This window comes from Suricata suricatta, chromosome 2 (assembly GCF_006229205.1).
Source record: "Suricata suricatta isolate VVHF042 chromosome 2, meerkat_22Aug2017_6uvM2_HiC, whole genome shotgun sequence".
In the NCBI taxonomy this organism is placed as follows: Eukaryota; Metazoa; Chordata; class Mammalia; order Carnivora; family Herpestidae; genus Suricata; species Suricata suricatta.
In genome coordinates, this window is record NC_043701.1 from 169,040,981 (window position 1) to 169,059,003 (window position 18,023).

An 18,023-nucleotide genomic window follows, 5' to 3' on the forward strand; every position below is an offset into this window, starting at 1 on the left:
TTCTTGAGAGAGAGAGAGACACAGCATGAGCAGGGGAGGGTCAGAGAGAGGGGGAGACACAGAATCCGAAGACAGGCTCCAGGCTCTGAGCTAGCTGTCAGCACAGAGCCCAATGCGGGGCTCGAACCCATGAACCATGAGATCATGGCCTGAGCTGGAGCTGGACGCTTAACCAACTTTGCCACCCAGGCGCTCCTCTAAGTTCCTTCTTCTAATATCATTGCTCTGGGAGACTAATGAACTTTAAAAGTCTGCAGATATAAAATAAAAAGTGATATTTTAGGATGAAGTTCTAGAGAAATGCCAGGATGACATTCTGGTTCAGAGTTTATTAAAAAATATTAGAGAGGGGGCGCCTGGGTGGCTCAGTCAGTTGAGCGTCCGACTTTGGCTCAGGTCATGATCTCACAGTTCTTGGGTTCGAGCCCCATGTCGGGTTCTGTGCTGACAGCTAGCTAGAGCCTGAAGCCTGCTTCAGATTCTGTGTCTCCCTCTCTCTCTGACCCTCCCCTGCTCACGCTGTCTCTCTCTGTCTCTCAAAAATAAATAAAAAACATTAAAAAATTTTTTTAAATATTAGAGGGGAGGGGTGCCTGGGTGTCTCAAGTTGGTTGAGTATCCAACTCTTGATTTCGGCTCAGGTCATGCATCGGGCTCTACACTGACAGCATGAAGCCTGATTGGGATTCTTTTTCTCCATCTCTCTGTCCCCCCTCCCCCGGGCCCCCAAAATAAATATATACAAATTTTAAAAATATTCAAGGAGGGAAAAACCCTTAACATGTTTGCATTAACACAAACACCTATTTGTTTTGAGTAGCAGGTGTAACACTGCTGAACTTGGGTCCTCTTCAGTTTAAAGTTTAGACAGCCTACATATAAAAATAAAAATGGGAGAAAGCAAGACATAAAGAAAGAAAATCGTCACCTGGAACTGTACAGAAATCAGTTTGCCTCCAATCAGAGTTATTGTTTTGTACGAGGAGGAAAAAATTCAACTTTTTATCCCAATCTTGGTTGAAGCAGTTAAAAAAAAAAGTTTTCCCTACTCTGTGAAGTAAAAGAAATTAGATTCAAGCAGCCGTAACTGAGCTTCCCATCGGATTATTGTGCAAGGTTCCCTTTTATTTCCCTCCGCAGTGGATAATGCGTGTTCATTGTGATTTATCTGGAGCCGGTTTCTTTTACACCCTCGGCTGATATAAAGTTGAGCTAGGACTGAAGCTGCAGATTTGGGGAGCATCTGGGAGGCAGCCTCTACAGTCCAGAGAGAATGAAACAGTCAGGAACATGAGCAACCGCATGTGACACTGACGTTCCTGGTGGTATGAACCCCACTTTCTGCCTCTCAGCACAGACAAGGAACTACTAAGAAAGGGGGACAGAATTATTGATCTCCCTTGGAAATTTCCTCCAAGACGGTATGTGCTCCTTTATTTTCACCCTTGATTTTAACTTCTCCCTCATGTTTCTCACCTAGAATGATCGAGGCTCGGGCTCTGGCAGGACTGTGAACCTTTGGCCGGTTTGGTTTGGCCGCCTTGCAGAGAGTGGGTTCTGAGAAGCGATGGTGATGAGGGCCTTTGTCCTGTTGGCTGTCTTTGCGGAAGCCTCTGCAAGATCTTGTACTCCAAATAAAGCAGGTATGCCCTGGTGCCAGTCTGTCTTCCTGGACTAGAAAGTTTCCCGAAGCCTTTCTTTGCAAAGTTCAGAGCTCTGTGTTTATCTTGTTATCAAATGCAATATCATAGTCAAGTAGAAGCAGTTAGGCACTCCAGTGTCAACCAGACTCTTCCCATAGGAAGTAAACATGTATTGGATAAACATAGACTTTTTTAAAATTAGAGAATCCTAGATGGATGGATGGATGGATGAATAAATAGATATAAAATCACCAAAGCCTTTCTGTTTTCTATTTGACTATTGAATTTCTGTCCTGTGCTATGAATTAGTGTTTCATGATGTTATGCATGAAAAGGACATTTTTAAAAATTTTAAGTTACATGCTCACTTGCCTGGGCATGGAAATTTGTGTATATTTCGAATTTTATATATATATCTAATCCATTCAGTCTGGTTTCACAGATATATCCCTTAAAATAGATTAAAGGGGACTAATTTTGAGCACTGAGGTTTGAGGAAAGTGTTCATCATAGCTCATGAAGGATAATGAGAAAAATGTTTCTAACCAACTGCTTTGCATGTTCAGGTGTGACTAGACCCTGCTGTTCTTTATGTAGATTAATATGATTATCATATCTGATTTCAAACCATGCGTATCCTCTTTCTAGATGTCATTCTTGTGTTTTGCTATCCCAAAACCATCATCACCAAAATCCCTGAGTGTCCCTATGGCTGGGAAGTACATCAGCTGGCTCTCGGTGGGCTGTGTTACAATGGGGTCCATGAAGGAGGGTACTATCAATTTGTGATCCCAGACCTGTCGCCTAAAAACAAGTCGTATTGTGGGACCCAGTCTGAGGTAAGTCCAGGCCACACAATGAAGAGTTGCAAAGATAAGGCAACTGGGCCTCCCCGTATAAGATGACTGCTGTCCACCCTTCCAAGGAGCCAGAACTCACCCATTTCCTTTTAAGAGCCAATCCTGACATTTCTTTCCTGGGATGTTAGTATTATGTAAGTCCTTCTACTCTGCCCAGTTTAAGTGACTCTTTGGATTTGAATTTTAGTCTTCTCATTTGTTGACTGAGCAAGATGGGTCACCTTCTGTGAGTAGAACAGCGTACATTTCCTACCTCCACCTTGTTTTGAATTCTGAGCATGGGCTCACAAGGTACCATCCTTCCAGGTTGGATGGTGGGGGATCCTCTGCCTGAGACTTTGAAGTGGTGATGAAAGCAGTTAGAAGGGCATTTTAAAGACGTAACTAAAGTGTGACACAGTTCATGGTTGGGTCTCAGGAAGTACCCAGAACAAGTCATCAGAATTAGAAGGAACCACAGATAACCTCTTGCCAAATACCCTTATATGGCAGAGGAGACATTGGAGACCTCCCAATAAAGTCACTAGTTGGGGGCCACAGAACCAGTATGGGTGTAGTCATGAAGAGAGACAGCTCCACTGCTGACCCCTAGCATTTCTACTGCCTTGACTGCAGAAGATTGTACATAAATTGGGTCTCAGCAAATGAGAGCAAAAAGCACCCAGAGCCACCTCCTCTTCCTAACGGCCCCACAAGGATTCAGTGATTTAGAATCATGGGCATGATTAACAGAAGCATCATGCCTTTGAGTATTCTGAAAGAATGAACTAGAAGTCATCTGTGTGTTCTTAGGCAGATCACTTCTCACATGGATGTTAGAGATTAATCCCAGCTGCAATATTCTGTGAACTTGGCATTCAACAAGTCAGAGGAAAAAGTCGCAGAAATATAACTTATTGGCAGAAGGAAAAAGCAAATAATGAGATAATAATGTTCTAGAAGTGGGAGATGGGCAAAGGCATTCATGTAAGATTACTTGGACAGGGGAAATGGATAAAAAGGTAATTCTGGGAAACAGAGATTCTTTGGACGATTCTTTTTGGTCAGAAGCCCAATGGGCATATGGATTTTTTGTAAGTGTACAACATTCAACCCAGATTATTTTCAACAATTTTAGTTGAACATATTCAAGAACGCTTTACAGAAATTATCAGCCCACCCACATGAAAAAGATTGGGCACTGATGTCAATGACTGGCAGACATTGACGTCTTCCTATTGGTCTGACCATCTTATGTCACTTTTTCCAGAACTTTCATTCTCATCATGGGTTCCAGGGCCACCCTAACTGCCTTCTTCCTTTCTCTAGTACAAGCCCCCCATCTACCACTTCTACAGCCACATCGTTTCCAATGACAGCACAGTAATCGTGAAGAACCAGCCTGTGAACTACTCCTTCTCCTGCACCTACCACTCCACCTACTTGGTGAACCAGGCTGCCTTTGACCAGAGGTAAGTTGCTCTGAGAGTGGAAGGCTGGCTGCCTTGTGTGTGTTCTGCAGTCCCTGTCAATCAGGCATGTTTCAGTCCTTATGCAAAATTCTCTCCCCTTTTCAGAGTGGCCACTGTTCACGTGAAGAATGGGAGCATGGGCACATTTGAAAGCCAATTGTCTCTCAACTTCTACACTGTAAGTGGTCTCCAGGTTTTCATGAGTGCCCTGTGGCCTTTCCAGGAGATGATGGGATGCTTCCTCCAAATTTGCTTTTCCCTAAGCTCTTTGTAGAGCCCCATTCTTGAATTCAAATAAAGGGATGAGCTTTGGTCTAGTTTTAAATCTCTTCAAAGACTAGATGCAACAGAAAGGTAGATTCATAGACTGAATAGAGGAGCCCAGAAAAGTGCCATAGAGATATAAAGTTAGACTTCCCACATTTTGAGAAAACAGAGGCAAGAGAAATCCTGTGAGTGGCCAAAGGTCAACAGGCAATAAATCAGACAACATCTTCCCCTTAAGCAGGATTAGTTTCCACTGAATCCACTTCAAAGATTTATATTAGAATCTAGCTCTTGTTAAAGCATTTGGCACAGAGTAGTGACCTTCCTACCTGGGATAGGGCTAAGGAGAGAGGCTAGGGTTGCCCTCTGCTTCTAGTTCTTTGGTATCCAAAGCCCTTCAGAGAGCAGGCTTCCTCTTGGTCTAATTTGGGCACATTACCTTTGTTGACATTGAAGTTCAAGGCACAACTTGGTCTCTCAAAATAAAACTAAGTATGCCATGACCATTAGTCGAGCGGCCCTCCTGTTTATAAGGGGTGTTTTGTTTTTTAAACCTGCAACTTCCAATGAGGAGGCATACTTATAGTGACACTCCAGCTGGCTGGTGGAAGATGCAGGCAGAAATAGAAACTTTTACAGAGAACATTAGAACTGGGAGATATCTTTAGAAGCCATCATGCCCTATCCATTCATTTCACAAAGGAAACGACTGTATTACCTGGAACTCCACTGACCTTGAACTCTTTGAACTTACATTACCCGGCTGCCTGGAAGCTACCAATCCAGCTGAACTCAGAGGGTGAGAGATCCTCTAAAAGGGATCCTAGGGTCACCTGATCCAGTTTACAGATAGATATCTGAAGCCCAGAAGGAAGAAATGACATGCCCACAATCCCACAGGTACTGCAGAGCGGTGCCCAGTCTCTCTAACACTGCGCTCTGAGGCTTACTTCCTATGAAGGGGATGGAGCTTAAGTTTCATGACCTCTCTCTTGCACTCACCTCCTTTAAGGCTTCAGGCCTAATTTCATCTTCAAAATTTTGATTCTTTTTATTAGAAAGGACTCTCTAAATTATATAAGCTTTGAAGTCCCAAAGAACCTCCATCTGCCCCTGACCACAAACCACTAGGGGTTAAGTCCATGAAAAAGGAATCCTGTTAGCCCCTGAACCTATAATGAGTTAATGCAGTGTGCATGAAATGGTGGCAACAGCATTGCAGTAACTGATGGAGGTTGTCCAGAGAGTAAAACAGGTTCACTCATCAACAACAGTTTCAGGGGGTGTCATGGTGATAGGCTGTCTTTACTCCTGAGTCCCTGTCCAAATGTGCATGATTGTTACTTTAACCAGATAAAATTATAGACATGGTCCTATGAAGGTTTTATAAAATTGGCAATAGAAAGGCAACAGGATTAGCAAAAATCATCTCCCACCATCAGCCATGTTGGGCTAAGTTTTAGATATAAATATCCAATCTTAGAACTGGAAGGAACCTATACTTTTTTTTTAAGAAAAAAATAAGAGTCACATCTTTGTCATCACGCAGACCATCCTCTGGGCTGGATAAACAGACTTAACAGGACACTTTTTTGAGCTGTTCTAGAAGTGAGGCTAAGGCATTCCCTGGGGCCCATTAAGACCCTTATAGGACAAACACACCTCAGCAAAGAGGGAGTCTGATATTGCAACAGAAACTTCTGTACTAATTAATATTCCTACCATAGGCTGGGTTTCCTATGCCTGACCCGTGTGGCTGGAATTTTTTTCTCCTCCCTCCTTCCGCTTTGAGAGCATTCTTGAGTGTTTCTGAAGCAACAGCTGCTCCCTGCATACATTTCCATCAAATTACCAGAGACTGAGCTGTGCCCCAGATTGCACAAAGGAATCAATGCACGGCCAATTGCTTAGGATTTCAAGGGCTCTAAATGCTGAGCTCCAGACCACCAGTTCTACTCAACATGCTTCCTCTCTTCTCTCTCTACTGCCCTCCCCCCATTCACTTGCCAACAGCCCATAGTTAGTGTTCTTAGTGAGAAGTTATTTGGGTCCCCAATTCAAAATAAAGGAAGGTAGTCAGTTTGCAGAAGTAGACTAGCATGGTGCATAAGAAAATAGTCTGCCATTGGCCTACTGGTTTAAAGTCTAGTTCTACCACTTGTTAGTTGTGTGACCTCGGGTAAGTTAGTGAACCTCTTTAGGCCTTCATCTATGCCTTTGCTAAATAAAAAGAATAATAGCACTTACTCCATATGTTTGTTATGAGCATTAAATAAAATTATTTTTATGAGGCAGTTACCATAGTACCTGGCACAAGGTAGGTGCCTGTGAAAGTAGCCAAACTCATGACTGGGGCCTGTGACCCCATTTAAAGTGGGAGCTCTGAGAGCTCCTAACACTGGGAGTTGCCATTATAGTGTTGTTGCCTTTGGCTTTTATCCAATCAAAATAGTATTGACCATTCTTCCTTGTTAGACAGCCCAGTGAAAAGGTGTGGGATGGAACAAATACAAGCCATAGAGGGCAAATTCATAGACTTCCAAAGTCAGAGCAATCTTGAGAGATGATCAACCTTGACCTTGTACCCAAAGTCCAAAGCCCTTCTGCAAGATTGCTAAGGGGTGGGCTCCCCACTTCTCCAAGGACAAGGGCAAGTTGGGCCTTCCCATTTTAGATCAGCATGCTAACTATGATACCCTGAACTCCCATTGCTCATGTTCTGTCTTCTGAAATAATACGAACCCATGATGTTGCTGACGGCCCTTCAACTCTCTTAGGCTTGCCCTCCCCAGTATCTCCCCACTGTTAGTACTCCATCCTCCTCCTCCTCCTCCTCCTCCTCCTCCGTTGTCTCTGAGAATGGTCCACTTGGCCAGTGCCCTTATTAAAAAGCAGAGCCCAAAATTGAAATGTTATATTCCAGACCTTTCAGACCCTCCCTGACCCTGTTTCAGGGAACAGTGGGTCAGAGGTGACCTTCTCAGTTCTGAAAGTTCTAGGAACATGTTCTGGGATAATATTAGCTTTGCACAGTTTTTTTTTTTTTTCATTTCTATCGCACACTGAGCTTGTGAGCAACAGTCCCTCTCAGATCTTGCCCACATGAACTCCTGTTAAACCAGATGTACCCATCCTAACCATGTCAATAGGCAGTTCTGACTCCATCTTGTGGTCAAGTAAAAGGACTGGAGGGCACGATTTTTCAAGGTGTTCTTCCTTCCTGTTCAATGAGTGGGTAGTTTTGGTGGCGTTTCTGTGCTTCCCGGAATGCGAGAACAAACAGTCTAGGTATTATAGGATGAAGCTATCTGGAAATAGGTCCCTAACTCACGTTCTAAAGAAAGTAGGAGGAGATCATGCTGTGAATTGCCTCAGCTGTAGGGTGAAAGTGGGGAAACTGACCATGAAAAGTGTTTTGTTTCAGAAATGGAATTAACGGTGCAGATTCTCTTCTCCACTTTGTAACAGAATCTCACCAGTCCCTCTGTGAGTAGAGGCATTATTCTGATACCCTGAACACCCTGTGGGCTGGCCCCTGGGAGCTGGCGTGGGAGAGGCCCAGGGGCTACTCTGGGGACGGCATGCGCTCCCCAGGTTAGGCCCAACATTGTAAACAGTCTCTTGAAAGAAGACAAATGTCAGAAAATAACAAACAGCAACAACCATTGTCAATCTGCCACGTCAACTGCATATTATGCTAGCAAATCACTTAGGATTAAGAATGTTATTGTTTAATTGTTGCAACCATTTGAGGGGTGCAGGGGGTTGACTGAGAGAAAAGAACTGGCTTCTAGGTGACTGAGTGAGTGAGCCTTAGCTAGACCCAAAATCAGTAAAAAATGTAGGAGCCCCTAGAAGATGCTTCCGAGACCTCTGAGCAAAGGCCCTGAATTTGACCCTTAGGGGGTTTAAGTCCATTTTAACTATATAACCTTGCTGCAGTATTTACCTCCAAGTCCATGAAAGTTTATCTTTTAACTAGTATCCTGGGTTGGGCTTTATGCTTCTATTACATAAAATCACCACCATAAAAATATTTCTGCAATTGCAGATGGGGAAACTGAGGCCCAAAAATCTGATTTGCCTGTAAATTAGTAGTGGGAGCTAGAAGTAGCCCAGGATCCTTGTGCTCTCATCAGGATGATTTTGTCTCTGGAGGCTAAACTCAGAGAGTAAATGTTGTTACTAAAGTTGAACGAAACCAAGACAATGAATGGAGAAGTCAGCCTCTTTGTGGTAAGTCAATTGGACTCATTACTATTTTTCTTAATAACTCACCCAGAACTGCCTGATGAAGTGAAGACCACACACGCGTGCACACACACACACACACACACACACACACACCAGTGACCAAAGACTTTTGTTCCTGTGCTCAAATGGTCATGACTCCCTATTGCACTTAGAGTTGAAACCACATTTCTAGATCCATCCCCATAGCCTCTGTCACTTTACTGCCTGTCCCCTACACTTCCTACCTTCCCCCAGCCTCTTTGCTCACACATGCTCCAGCATATTGGCCTCCTTGCTGCCCTGCCTACACTGTCATCCACGGCTTTTGCCTTGGCTGGAACATTCTTCCCCAGATGCCTGCATGCACTGCATGCACTATAGAAGCATTTTTTGTATCACTACTTATACTGTAGAGTGATACAGACTCTTTTGCTTCCCTCAAGTCTTGGCTCAAATGTCACAACTTCAATGAGACCTCCATAACTACTGTATTTAACATTGTAACTTGCCCCTCCAATTTTCTGTACCCTGCTCTACATTTGTTATAGTTTTTCTATATAATGTACTATATTCTATTCTAACATATTATGTAATTTACTTACCTACTGTCTATTGTCTGCATCTCTTGCTAGAAAGTCAAGTGGTTACAGGCAGAGATCTTTGCTTTGTTCTCAGATACACCTCTGTGAGAGACTATCCCAATGTAGAGAGCAGTATCTGATCACTTAAGTAGGTGATCAGTAGGTGGTTGTTATTGCTGTTGTTGTTAATTGTACCGGAATCAGATCTTACGCTTTCTGACCCAGGCTAGCATCTGCTTAGGCAAATAGTCGAGGTAAGCGAGAGCAAAGTGGGGTTCCGTGTGTTTCATCCCTATTCCCATGGGTGATTAACTAAAGTTCAGGGCTTCAGCATTCTTGGATTCTACCTTTTTTTCCCATCAGCCAAATCTTGTTCCTCATTGGCAGAGATGAGACATACAGTATGTGTTGTCTCATTGTGACCCACAAATCCAGAGATGTGATATCCTCAACCTTTCTCAGATGGTACCCGCATCCTAGGAGGTATGCCTTCTCTGGTCCTAGAGAGTCTCCCTTGGTCTCATGTGCCTATGACTTTTGGGGAACTCCCACCCCAACTCCGCCCCAACTCATCCGTTCCTGTCATGCCCAATTGCTCAGCCTGAGAGGTTGTAATGCCCAGTGTCAATTTCCTTCTAAAGAATGCCAAGTTCTCCACTAAGAAGGAAGCCCCTTTTGTCCTGGAGACATCTGAAATCGGTTCAGATCTGTTTGCGGGTGTAGAAGCCAAAGGGTTGAGCATTAGGTAAGTATATTTCCTCCATGTTTATATTTTTAAATACAAAGAAAAGAAAAAAGATCAGCCAAGAGACATTTTAATCGCCAGATGGTTCTAGGCATACAACTCTCTGGCTCAGAGTGACGCATTTTATTTCATTGCCAGGTTTAAAGTGGTTTTGAATAGTTGCTGGGCCACACCATCGGCTGATTTCATGTACCCTTTGCAATGGCAGCTGATTAATAAAGGGTGAGTACCACTCTCTGGAGCACAGGGCTAAGAAGTGGGCCAGGGAGATCCAAGGCTACTTCGGCTTGGGACAGCTTGCGGGGAAGAGGTAGAGCCAGCTAGGGTCACATTAGTGACACCCTCCATGCTTCCACACTGAGTACTGATGCTGGCAAACATTTATATAGTGCCTCCCGGGTACAAGGTACTGTTCTGAGAGCTTTATTATGTACTAACTCATTTGACTTGTAAGAGGTAGTTGTTAGTACTGCCATCCCCATTTTTCAGGTGAGAAAACTGAGTCACAGGAGGGGTTAAATAATATAACATACTGTGTGTGTCTGTGTGTGTGTGTGTGTGTGTGTGTGTATGAGTAAGTGGGTTCAAATCAAATTAGTGTAACACCAAAACCCTGGTGAGGACTCAGTTAGATAATCCATGTAAAAATCTTAGCATGTAGTCAGTATCCAATCAATTTAAATATCGTTGATTTTTATTATTAATTCAGTAGATAATGAAGAGTTCTTAGCATTTTAAAATAGAGGACAAAAGTGTTGAAGTTGTACAATAGGAAGATAGTTCTGGAAGTCATCCACAGGACGGAATAGAAGCAGGACAATGGAGGTGGAAAAACCAGATTAGAGGCCATGGCACAAACTGAGGTATAGCCAAGTGAATGGGATGGTCATCCAAGGGAGGGAGAAGTGATCAAAATTAAGCAACCAATTGGATATGGGGTGGAGAGAAGGGCGGGGCAAAAAGCCTGAGAGAAAATATGGGACATCAAAGCTGTGGGTGGTGAACATGAGGAATGTTTGCTGTTGCTAGGGAAGATTTCTGGCTAAGGGTGTTGGATTCTCCTTGACTTTGGGGATGACATAATGAGCTTGAGATGACAATTGTCCAGAAACACTTAGAATTGTAGCTTTGAAAAACAGAAAACAGGTTGAGCTAGACCAGAGATGCAGGCATCATCCACACCATGAACAGTACATACAGAAGAGACCATTCTTGAAGCCCAAGCAGACAGGCATGTCCATGTTGTCACCAGAACCCATCTGAGCTAAGTAAACATTGGGGCCCCAGACACAAATGATTAGATAACAAAGGTGGAGCCACCTTGGACCTTTACCTATTTATTTTTTTGTTTAACTAACAATTATATAGCACTTACAACTGATCAAACATGTTCTAGGCAGTTGCCCTACAAATATTAATTTAGTTAAATTTCATCACTGGTGCCTGGGTGGCTCAGTCAGTTAAGCGCCCGACTCTTGATCTCAGCTCAGGTCATGATATCACAGTCATGAGATGGAGCCCTGTGTGGGTCTCTGCACTGGGCATGGAGCCTGCTTGAACTTCTCTCTCTCCCTCTCCTTTTTCCCTTCCCCCACTGACTCTGTCTCTTTCTCCCTCTCTCTAAAATTAATTAACCTCATCATCCCTCACCCTCCCATAAAGTACATAATATACTAAGCACTACTTTACACATGAGAAGCCTCAGAGACAGAGACAGCCCCAGAAACTTGCCTAAAAGTCCAAAGTCAGTAACGGGATGGATGATCTGAGGTTCAAACTCAGGCAGCATTATTTCCCGAGCAGCCTGGGCAAGACAGGCCAACAGAATCACATCTAAGCTACCCAGCAATCTTCCTGCAGAGATGGGAGCTTAATTTGGATGTCACACCTGTCACTGAATCATTCCTTTAAACCCTGTTGACAATGGTGCAATCAAATGATTTCAGAGAGATTGTGAAATAAATTCTTGACCTACGGGGACCTGAAATTATGATCAGGCCTGGGGAACCTCTCTCAGGCAATGGCCACACTGGGGTAAAGGCTTCTGCCATACCATGGAAGCATCTCTCTGCAGATCATTCTGATGCTGCTACTCCCAGCTGACAGATGTGCAAAAGGCAGAAAATAGGAAAGCCTGTGCCCTTGTGGTCATCTATACAAGCAGTGCTCAGACTGTGTGTGTACAAGCATTACACACCCAGGGTGCCTGCAGGAATTCCACATGTGGAACCATGGGGTAACCAACCCCACCAGAGGGTTTCTGGGAAAACGCTGGGAACTCGCATTTAAGCTTAGCCAAACTGAAGAAGCCCAAATCTAGTTTCATATTCCACTCAGCTGAAATGGCCCCTTGAGGCTGGAGATACTGGCACAAAAAAGCCAGTGCCAAGGGAAGGAAGGAGAAAGTCCTCTCCCATAATCTCCCAGACACTTTTGGTTCCCACTGGGCCCTCTTAGAGGAAACCCCAGTTTTCAAGAGTGCCTGGAGAGATTAGAGGAGATATATTATTAGGAATTTTGATTCTATGTGGGCAAGGAGACTCTGGGGTGATGTTGTCACAGCCTCCTTTGGGCACCTCACCATCCCTAGATATCTGTCACAGAGGAGAAGGTGCCACAGCCGGTGCCAAGGGACGGCAGAGCCAAGACATCTAAGTCTGCCCAGGACTTGCCTCCTCCCCACCCCCAACAAAGCTCTGCTTACATTGTTTTCCACTGCCTGACACCATGCCTTGGACACTCAGCTACAAGGAGCTATTTTAAGGACTCATGTCTTGAGTTCATACAAGGATCTCAGGTTTATTGACCAAATGATCCTGCACGGTCTTGTTTCACAGCTCGGAAAATGCCTCCAGCTCTGGCAGGACTCAGAGGTTACCACAAACATGGCCCAGCTTCTGACCCCTGGTCCAGATACGAGGCACACTGTTCATTTCTCATCTCAATCACTAACGCAGAGTTGACCTTCCTTCAGTCCTACCTCTAATTTGCCCCCTGATGTCTGATTTTTATGGAATGGATGGAGGAGGGCATATCTCGAAGGCTCTCAGGTAGCTGGGTGGATCTTTGGTATGTGTATACTGAGCTGGATTGACAATGGAGTCAGAGAGATGCTCTGGGCAGGGGGCATTACCTTTGGGGTCCACTCTGGTGTTTGTCCACTGGTCTTAAGCTTTTGGGTCCATGGGCCATTTTCCACGGAGGACAGACTCTGGTGTTCCTTGTCACCTAAAGGCAACAATTTCCAAAGCTCATGTGGGCCTCCCTGTACATTCCCAAGAATGATTGTGCCCATTCCCAACAGTTTGTTGGACGTTTGGCACTTAAATAGGGAAGCAGCATGTGTTCTGTAAATAAAAATGTATTTTGCTTAAACCAAGTACACCCTCAATACCAATGACATTTGGGGCTGGATCATTCTTTGCTGGGCGGGGACCGTCCTGTGCATTGTACAGTGATGTGCAGCATCCTGGCCTCTACTGACTACCTGCAGTAGCACCTTCCCCTTTATCATGACAACCGCAATGTCACATGCTCTCAGAAGGCAAAAATGGTCCCCAAGGGAGAGTCATTGACATTTGGGCAATTTGATAAAAGCCCATCTGTGTCATTATTTTTTCTTTTATTGCAATGATTACCTTTGGGACTTTGGAATTTCCAAAATATTACATTTTTATTGCAGAGAATTTGGAAAATAAATAAAGATATAAGATGAAAGCAAAAACTGTCCATAATTCCACCACTCCATAATAGTCAGTGTTAATATTTAGATGGTATCCTTCCAATCATTTTTTTCTATGCCAATATTAGAAACAAGACCAAATTTTTACAAAGGTAACTATATGATATAGAATTTAAATAAGTTCAAATTCCCAGTGGCAAGCCCTCACAATAGACACAGAGAAATATGTTGGGTATGACTTGGCTTAGGGGGCTATGACAAGATTTTGGAAATGCTGTTCTCAGCACCAGGGTCCTTATCACGTGTATATGCTGGGAGTCTGTATCTGCCCCAGCCCCTCAGATGACTTCATCTCTCAAGGATTTCCCTTCTTGGGGACAGAGGTATGGTGACCTACAAGGTGTGCAGCTTCTCATAAGTCACTCCTCTCCACCCCTATAGAATGAGGACCAGCACACCCAGCCCATAGCTCCTCAACTTGACCTCATATTATGAGGGTAAAGGAGGTGCTGTCAGTCAAAGAGCTTTGTTAAGACTAATGTACGGTATAGAAACTCAAGGCAGTGTTGCTGTTGTCTGTGAATTTACCTCGGAAGACCTTCCTGGAGCTCATGAGGTCATTTCTTTCTCGCCCCCTGCCCCATCTTCTCCAGCTGCCCCATGGATGAAACAGTTCTTGTACACGAGAATGGGAAAGATCATAGGGCCACCTTCCAATTCAATGCTTTCCGGTTCCAGAACATCCCCAAACTCTCCAAGGTTTGGTTACACTGCGAGACATTCATCTGTGACAGTGAGAAGCTCTCCTGCCCAGTGGTGAGCTACCTCTCTCCCGAAGGAGATGTGACCAGAGGTGGGGACGGGGGCAGAATTTGACAAGCTGCATTTTTAGCTGGGAATTGTAACGAAACCAGTGTACGGGTGTGCTGAGGGCATTCTGGAAGAAAGGGCACTGAGTGTGGGGGCAGACATTCGGGCTCTGTCCACCTTGTCAACAACAAGCTACCTGGTCGAGCCCATGTCAGTCTCTGGGGCCTGGTTTTCTCATCTTTAAAGACCATGGCGATAAATTGTGGTGGCCCTTACCTTTTTGAAGAGCAGTGTTAGGGAAATGAGCACAATGACAGACATGGAAATGCTTGGCAACAGTTAAAAGCACAAGGAAAATTCAAAACCTAGGTGGTAGCCGTAGGCACTGGGTGGAAGGCAAAAGCTCTTGCCTGGCCAGTCCGAGGGTCTGTCACCAAAACTTGAACTAGAGAGATACTGCAGAAATTCCAGACACGGGTCACAGCTGGACTGACCTTGGGAGAGGAAGGGCCTGGCTGTTGCAGAGTCCATCAGCATGCATTGTGAGTTCGGCTGGAGACAGTCTTCCGCTGCTGCCAGGGGTGAACTTAGCGCTTGAGCAGTGGCTCCACGGTGTGGTCCGGGGCAGTCTTAGCATCACCTGGGGGTGTGCTGGTGAGGCAAATGCTCTCCTTCCTCAGACCACCTGATTCAGGAAGAGTGGGCGGGCCTACCGGTCTGTGCTTGAACAAACCTCTCCAGGTGATTCTGAGGCACACTCAGGGTTGAGAACCACTGAAGTAAATCACAGAGTGCTGCCTGCTCTGGTCTATTTGGATTAGAGACCCCCGTGAGGAGAAGCAGTGTTTCTAAAGAGGACACCTCCTCACGGAGCCTGTCATAACCAACCAAAATAAGATGAAAATCTCTATTTCGACTGATTTGCTTGACCAGAAAACGGGTCAGGTAGGAACCCCAATGAAAGAGAATGAACAGAGCTATTTTACGGTTAATGAAAGGATAATTGTTGGTGCCACATTTTAAAAAGAAAAGAAAATGAATCAGAACACGTTTGCAAGAGTCCAATGACAGTGACTGCAGGTAAAAACCTAACTTCTTATCAAAAGAAACTGTGCCAATCTCCCTCCACACCCCACAACCTCTTCCAGTGAGATTTCTTCCAGCCTGAAGAGTTAATAAAGTAAAACCCTCCCCTCTTCTCAAGTTGAAGAAGGGTTCTAAGTAAATAATTAAGTGGAAAAATAAGGTAACTAACATCTGTTGACTGGGGAGTTTTGACTCTATTGGGACTGTGACTTCCTTTTTTAATCTCTTGTCTTTCTCTCTTTTCTCTCCTGTGTTTGTTTCTTGTGCCCGCTTCTCCACGCCTCTCCCCTCTGCTGTTCCTGGCTCTTCAGACTTGTGACAAACGGAAGCGACTCCTCCGGGACCAGACAGGGGGCGTCCTGGTGGTGGAGCTCTCCCTCCGTAGTAAGCCTCTGTTTTCTGAATGGTTGAGCTCACTCTGGGCTGCGTCCACAGGCACAGCCGGTTTGAGCATTTTCACTGAATTGCCAAACCAGTCGTGCCTGTAGGCACTACCTTCACCTGCAACACGAGGCTTCCCAGCTGGGGGGCTGGGAAGTTGTAGCTCATGCCAAACCAAGAAGTCAAGGTTTGTGAACGACCCAGAAATGCTCTATCTGCAGCCTAAACTCCAATGTCCCCAAGGAATTCGGAAGTGCTGAGCTTCTGAGCAGAGCACGCGGTCAACAATGATAAGACACAATGAAATGTAATGGGATCTAGTGCAAGTCAACAAAATTTCATTGTTCGGCCAGTGCTGGCCCTGGGCAGGGCTGGGCACTGGGGTTTCAGAATTAAAGGAGACCCACATGGCCCTTCTCTTCAAGAACTTACATCTAGCAAGAAGAGGGTTGCTAAATGCAAAGGAAAAGGCAGATGACTCTCAAAAGGGGTGGATGAGGCAGGGGGCATGGGGGTTCACAGCAAGGGGATTCACCCCAGTCCAGGGCCTGGGGAGGACCTTCATCAGTAATCTTTCAGTACAACCTGAAGAGAGCTGTGACGGGAATGGTGAGCAGGTCTGTGGGAAGGCTGGGGCCTCTAGTAGCTACACACCTTGGAGGACAGTTGTTATCCTATGACTCGATCCAGGCTGCCATCTGATGCTTTATGGCCTACAAGCTAAGTAAGAACATTTTTACCTTCTTATATGGTTGGGAAAAAATCAAAAGAATGATATTTCACAAAGCTTTGAATGAAAAAAAATCAAATTTCAGTTTTCTATAAAGTTTTATTGGAACACAGCCACAGGTGTTCATATAGGTGTTGTCTCCAGATGCTTTCACCCCATTATAAACTTTGTCCAGGAGGCTGTTGGTTTAATCAGAGGAGGATGTGGCCAGGTTTGTATTTTAGAAGCATAGTTCTGGGGCTCATTCATGATCTTTTCTTAAACCTTCAGCATTCTCTCTCTTTACTCATTACAGGCAGGGGATTCCCCAGTCTCTATAGCTTCTCAGGTAAGGAAAAGAGACACCTCTGGGAAATGTCATGGGACAATGCCTTTAAAACAGACACGTGTTTTAATAGAAGGTTACCTTTGGCCCAGCAAAACCTTTAGGACTTGAAAATTGCTCATTAAAACACACCTGAATGGGATGGGGGCAGGTGGCAGTAGAGAGATGTCTCTCCAGCTGGCCCAGAGCTCTGAGGAAGGGCGGGGCTGGGGATAAATTGGATGAAGCAGAATTGGATTCCACTTCTCAGCAAAACATCACCAGGGGGCTTTGCTTGGGTTCTTGCATATAGAGAATGTGATTTTCAATGATCTGTTTTTTTCAATAAATATTTCTGAGTCCCTGCTACAATGCTGCCCCTCATTAACTGAGTGACCTCGGGCAATGAAATCATCCTTCCACTCCCCAGATTCCCCTGTGCAGTTGGGCTAATAATTGCTTCTATCATACATAGCTGCTGTGTGGATTAAATGCTACAACTAAGGGCACCAAACAGTGCCCAGCACACGGCAAACATCCAGTAAAGGTCAATCGAAATTATTCTTCCAGGCAGTGGGGCTCCTGCAAAGAGAGACAGGCAAAGCCCCTGCCCTTCCCGCTAGTGTGACGCGTGGGGATGGGGGTAGAGGAATGATCTAGATAGCAGCCAGGGAAGCTTGCAGAAGAAGAAACATTTCAGCTAAGACCCAAGATCTCACCCGAATGATGAGAAGAACGACTATGTGAGGAGTTGGGGTAAGATCATTCTATTCATTAATAAACACACAGATCTAGATTTTGCTCTCACAATTACAGGAGATCATGTGAACCAACTTTTAAAGACTCTTAATTCCAGATCCTCGTTTGTAAGAGGTTCTGCAGTGAAAGCCCTATGGTGAAATGTGCTATCACTGTGTTATCCATATTCAGACTTCCATCTGTCAGAGGGCCATCACCCAGGTTAATCTGCTGGGCTCCTTGCACCAACAAAACCAAGCTCCGGAAACCCCCAAAGATTAACAGAGCTGATTTTGTATAAAATGTGCAGAGTTCTGTGTAAACCTACTCGACGTGCGCCCCCTCCCCCCAAGTTGACTCTTTCATTAACTCTTTGTTGCGCTGTCCTTGCTCCATGTAAACTGTTTGTGTTTGCTTTCCTATTGGGTTCACAGATGTCCTCTCTCACCTCATCGTGATGTTGGGGATTTGTGCCGTGTTGTAGGAGATCGCCAGGCACGCAGTGGCATCTC

At 44.8% G+C, this 18,023-nt stretch overlaps 1 protein-coding gene across 1 annotated transcript; it reads left to right on the forward strand.

Moving 5' to 3' along the window:
- Positions 1 to 1,235: 1,235 nt before the first annotated feature.
- TECTB (tectorin beta) lies at positions 1,236 to 18,023 on the forward strand. Its single transcript, XM_029916856.1, has 11 exons — positions 1,236 to 1,325; positions 1,481 to 1,643; positions 2,292 to 2,482; positions 3,812 to 3,954; positions 4,060 to 4,132; positions 9,677 to 9,780; positions 9,919 to 10,002; positions 14,116 to 14,278; positions 15,670 to 15,742; positions 16,765 to 16,797; positions 17,946 to 18,023. The coding sequence occupies exons 2-11, from the start codon at positions 1,568 to 1,570 to the stop codon at positions 17,993 to 17,995; spliced, it is 990 nt and encodes a 329-aa protein (XP_029772716.1). The 5' UTR covers positions 1,236 to 1,325; positions 1,481 to 1,567; the 3' UTR covers positions 17,996 to 18,023.

Bases quoted from the DNA above. Each gene is read 5' to 3' on its own strand.
- TECTB (XM_029916856.1), top strand. From the start codon at position 1,568: ATGGTGATGAGGGCCTTTGTCCTGTTGGCTGTCTTTGCGGAAGCCTCT. The intron at 1,644-2,291 runs GTATGCCCTGGT...TCCTCTTTCTAG, and splicing joins TTGTACTCCAAATAAAGCAG to ATGTCATTCTTGTGTTTTGC. The intron at 15,743-16,764 runs GTAAGCCTCTGT...TACTCATTACAG, and splicing joins GGTGGAGCTCTCCCTCCGTA to GCAGGGGATTCCCCAGTCTC.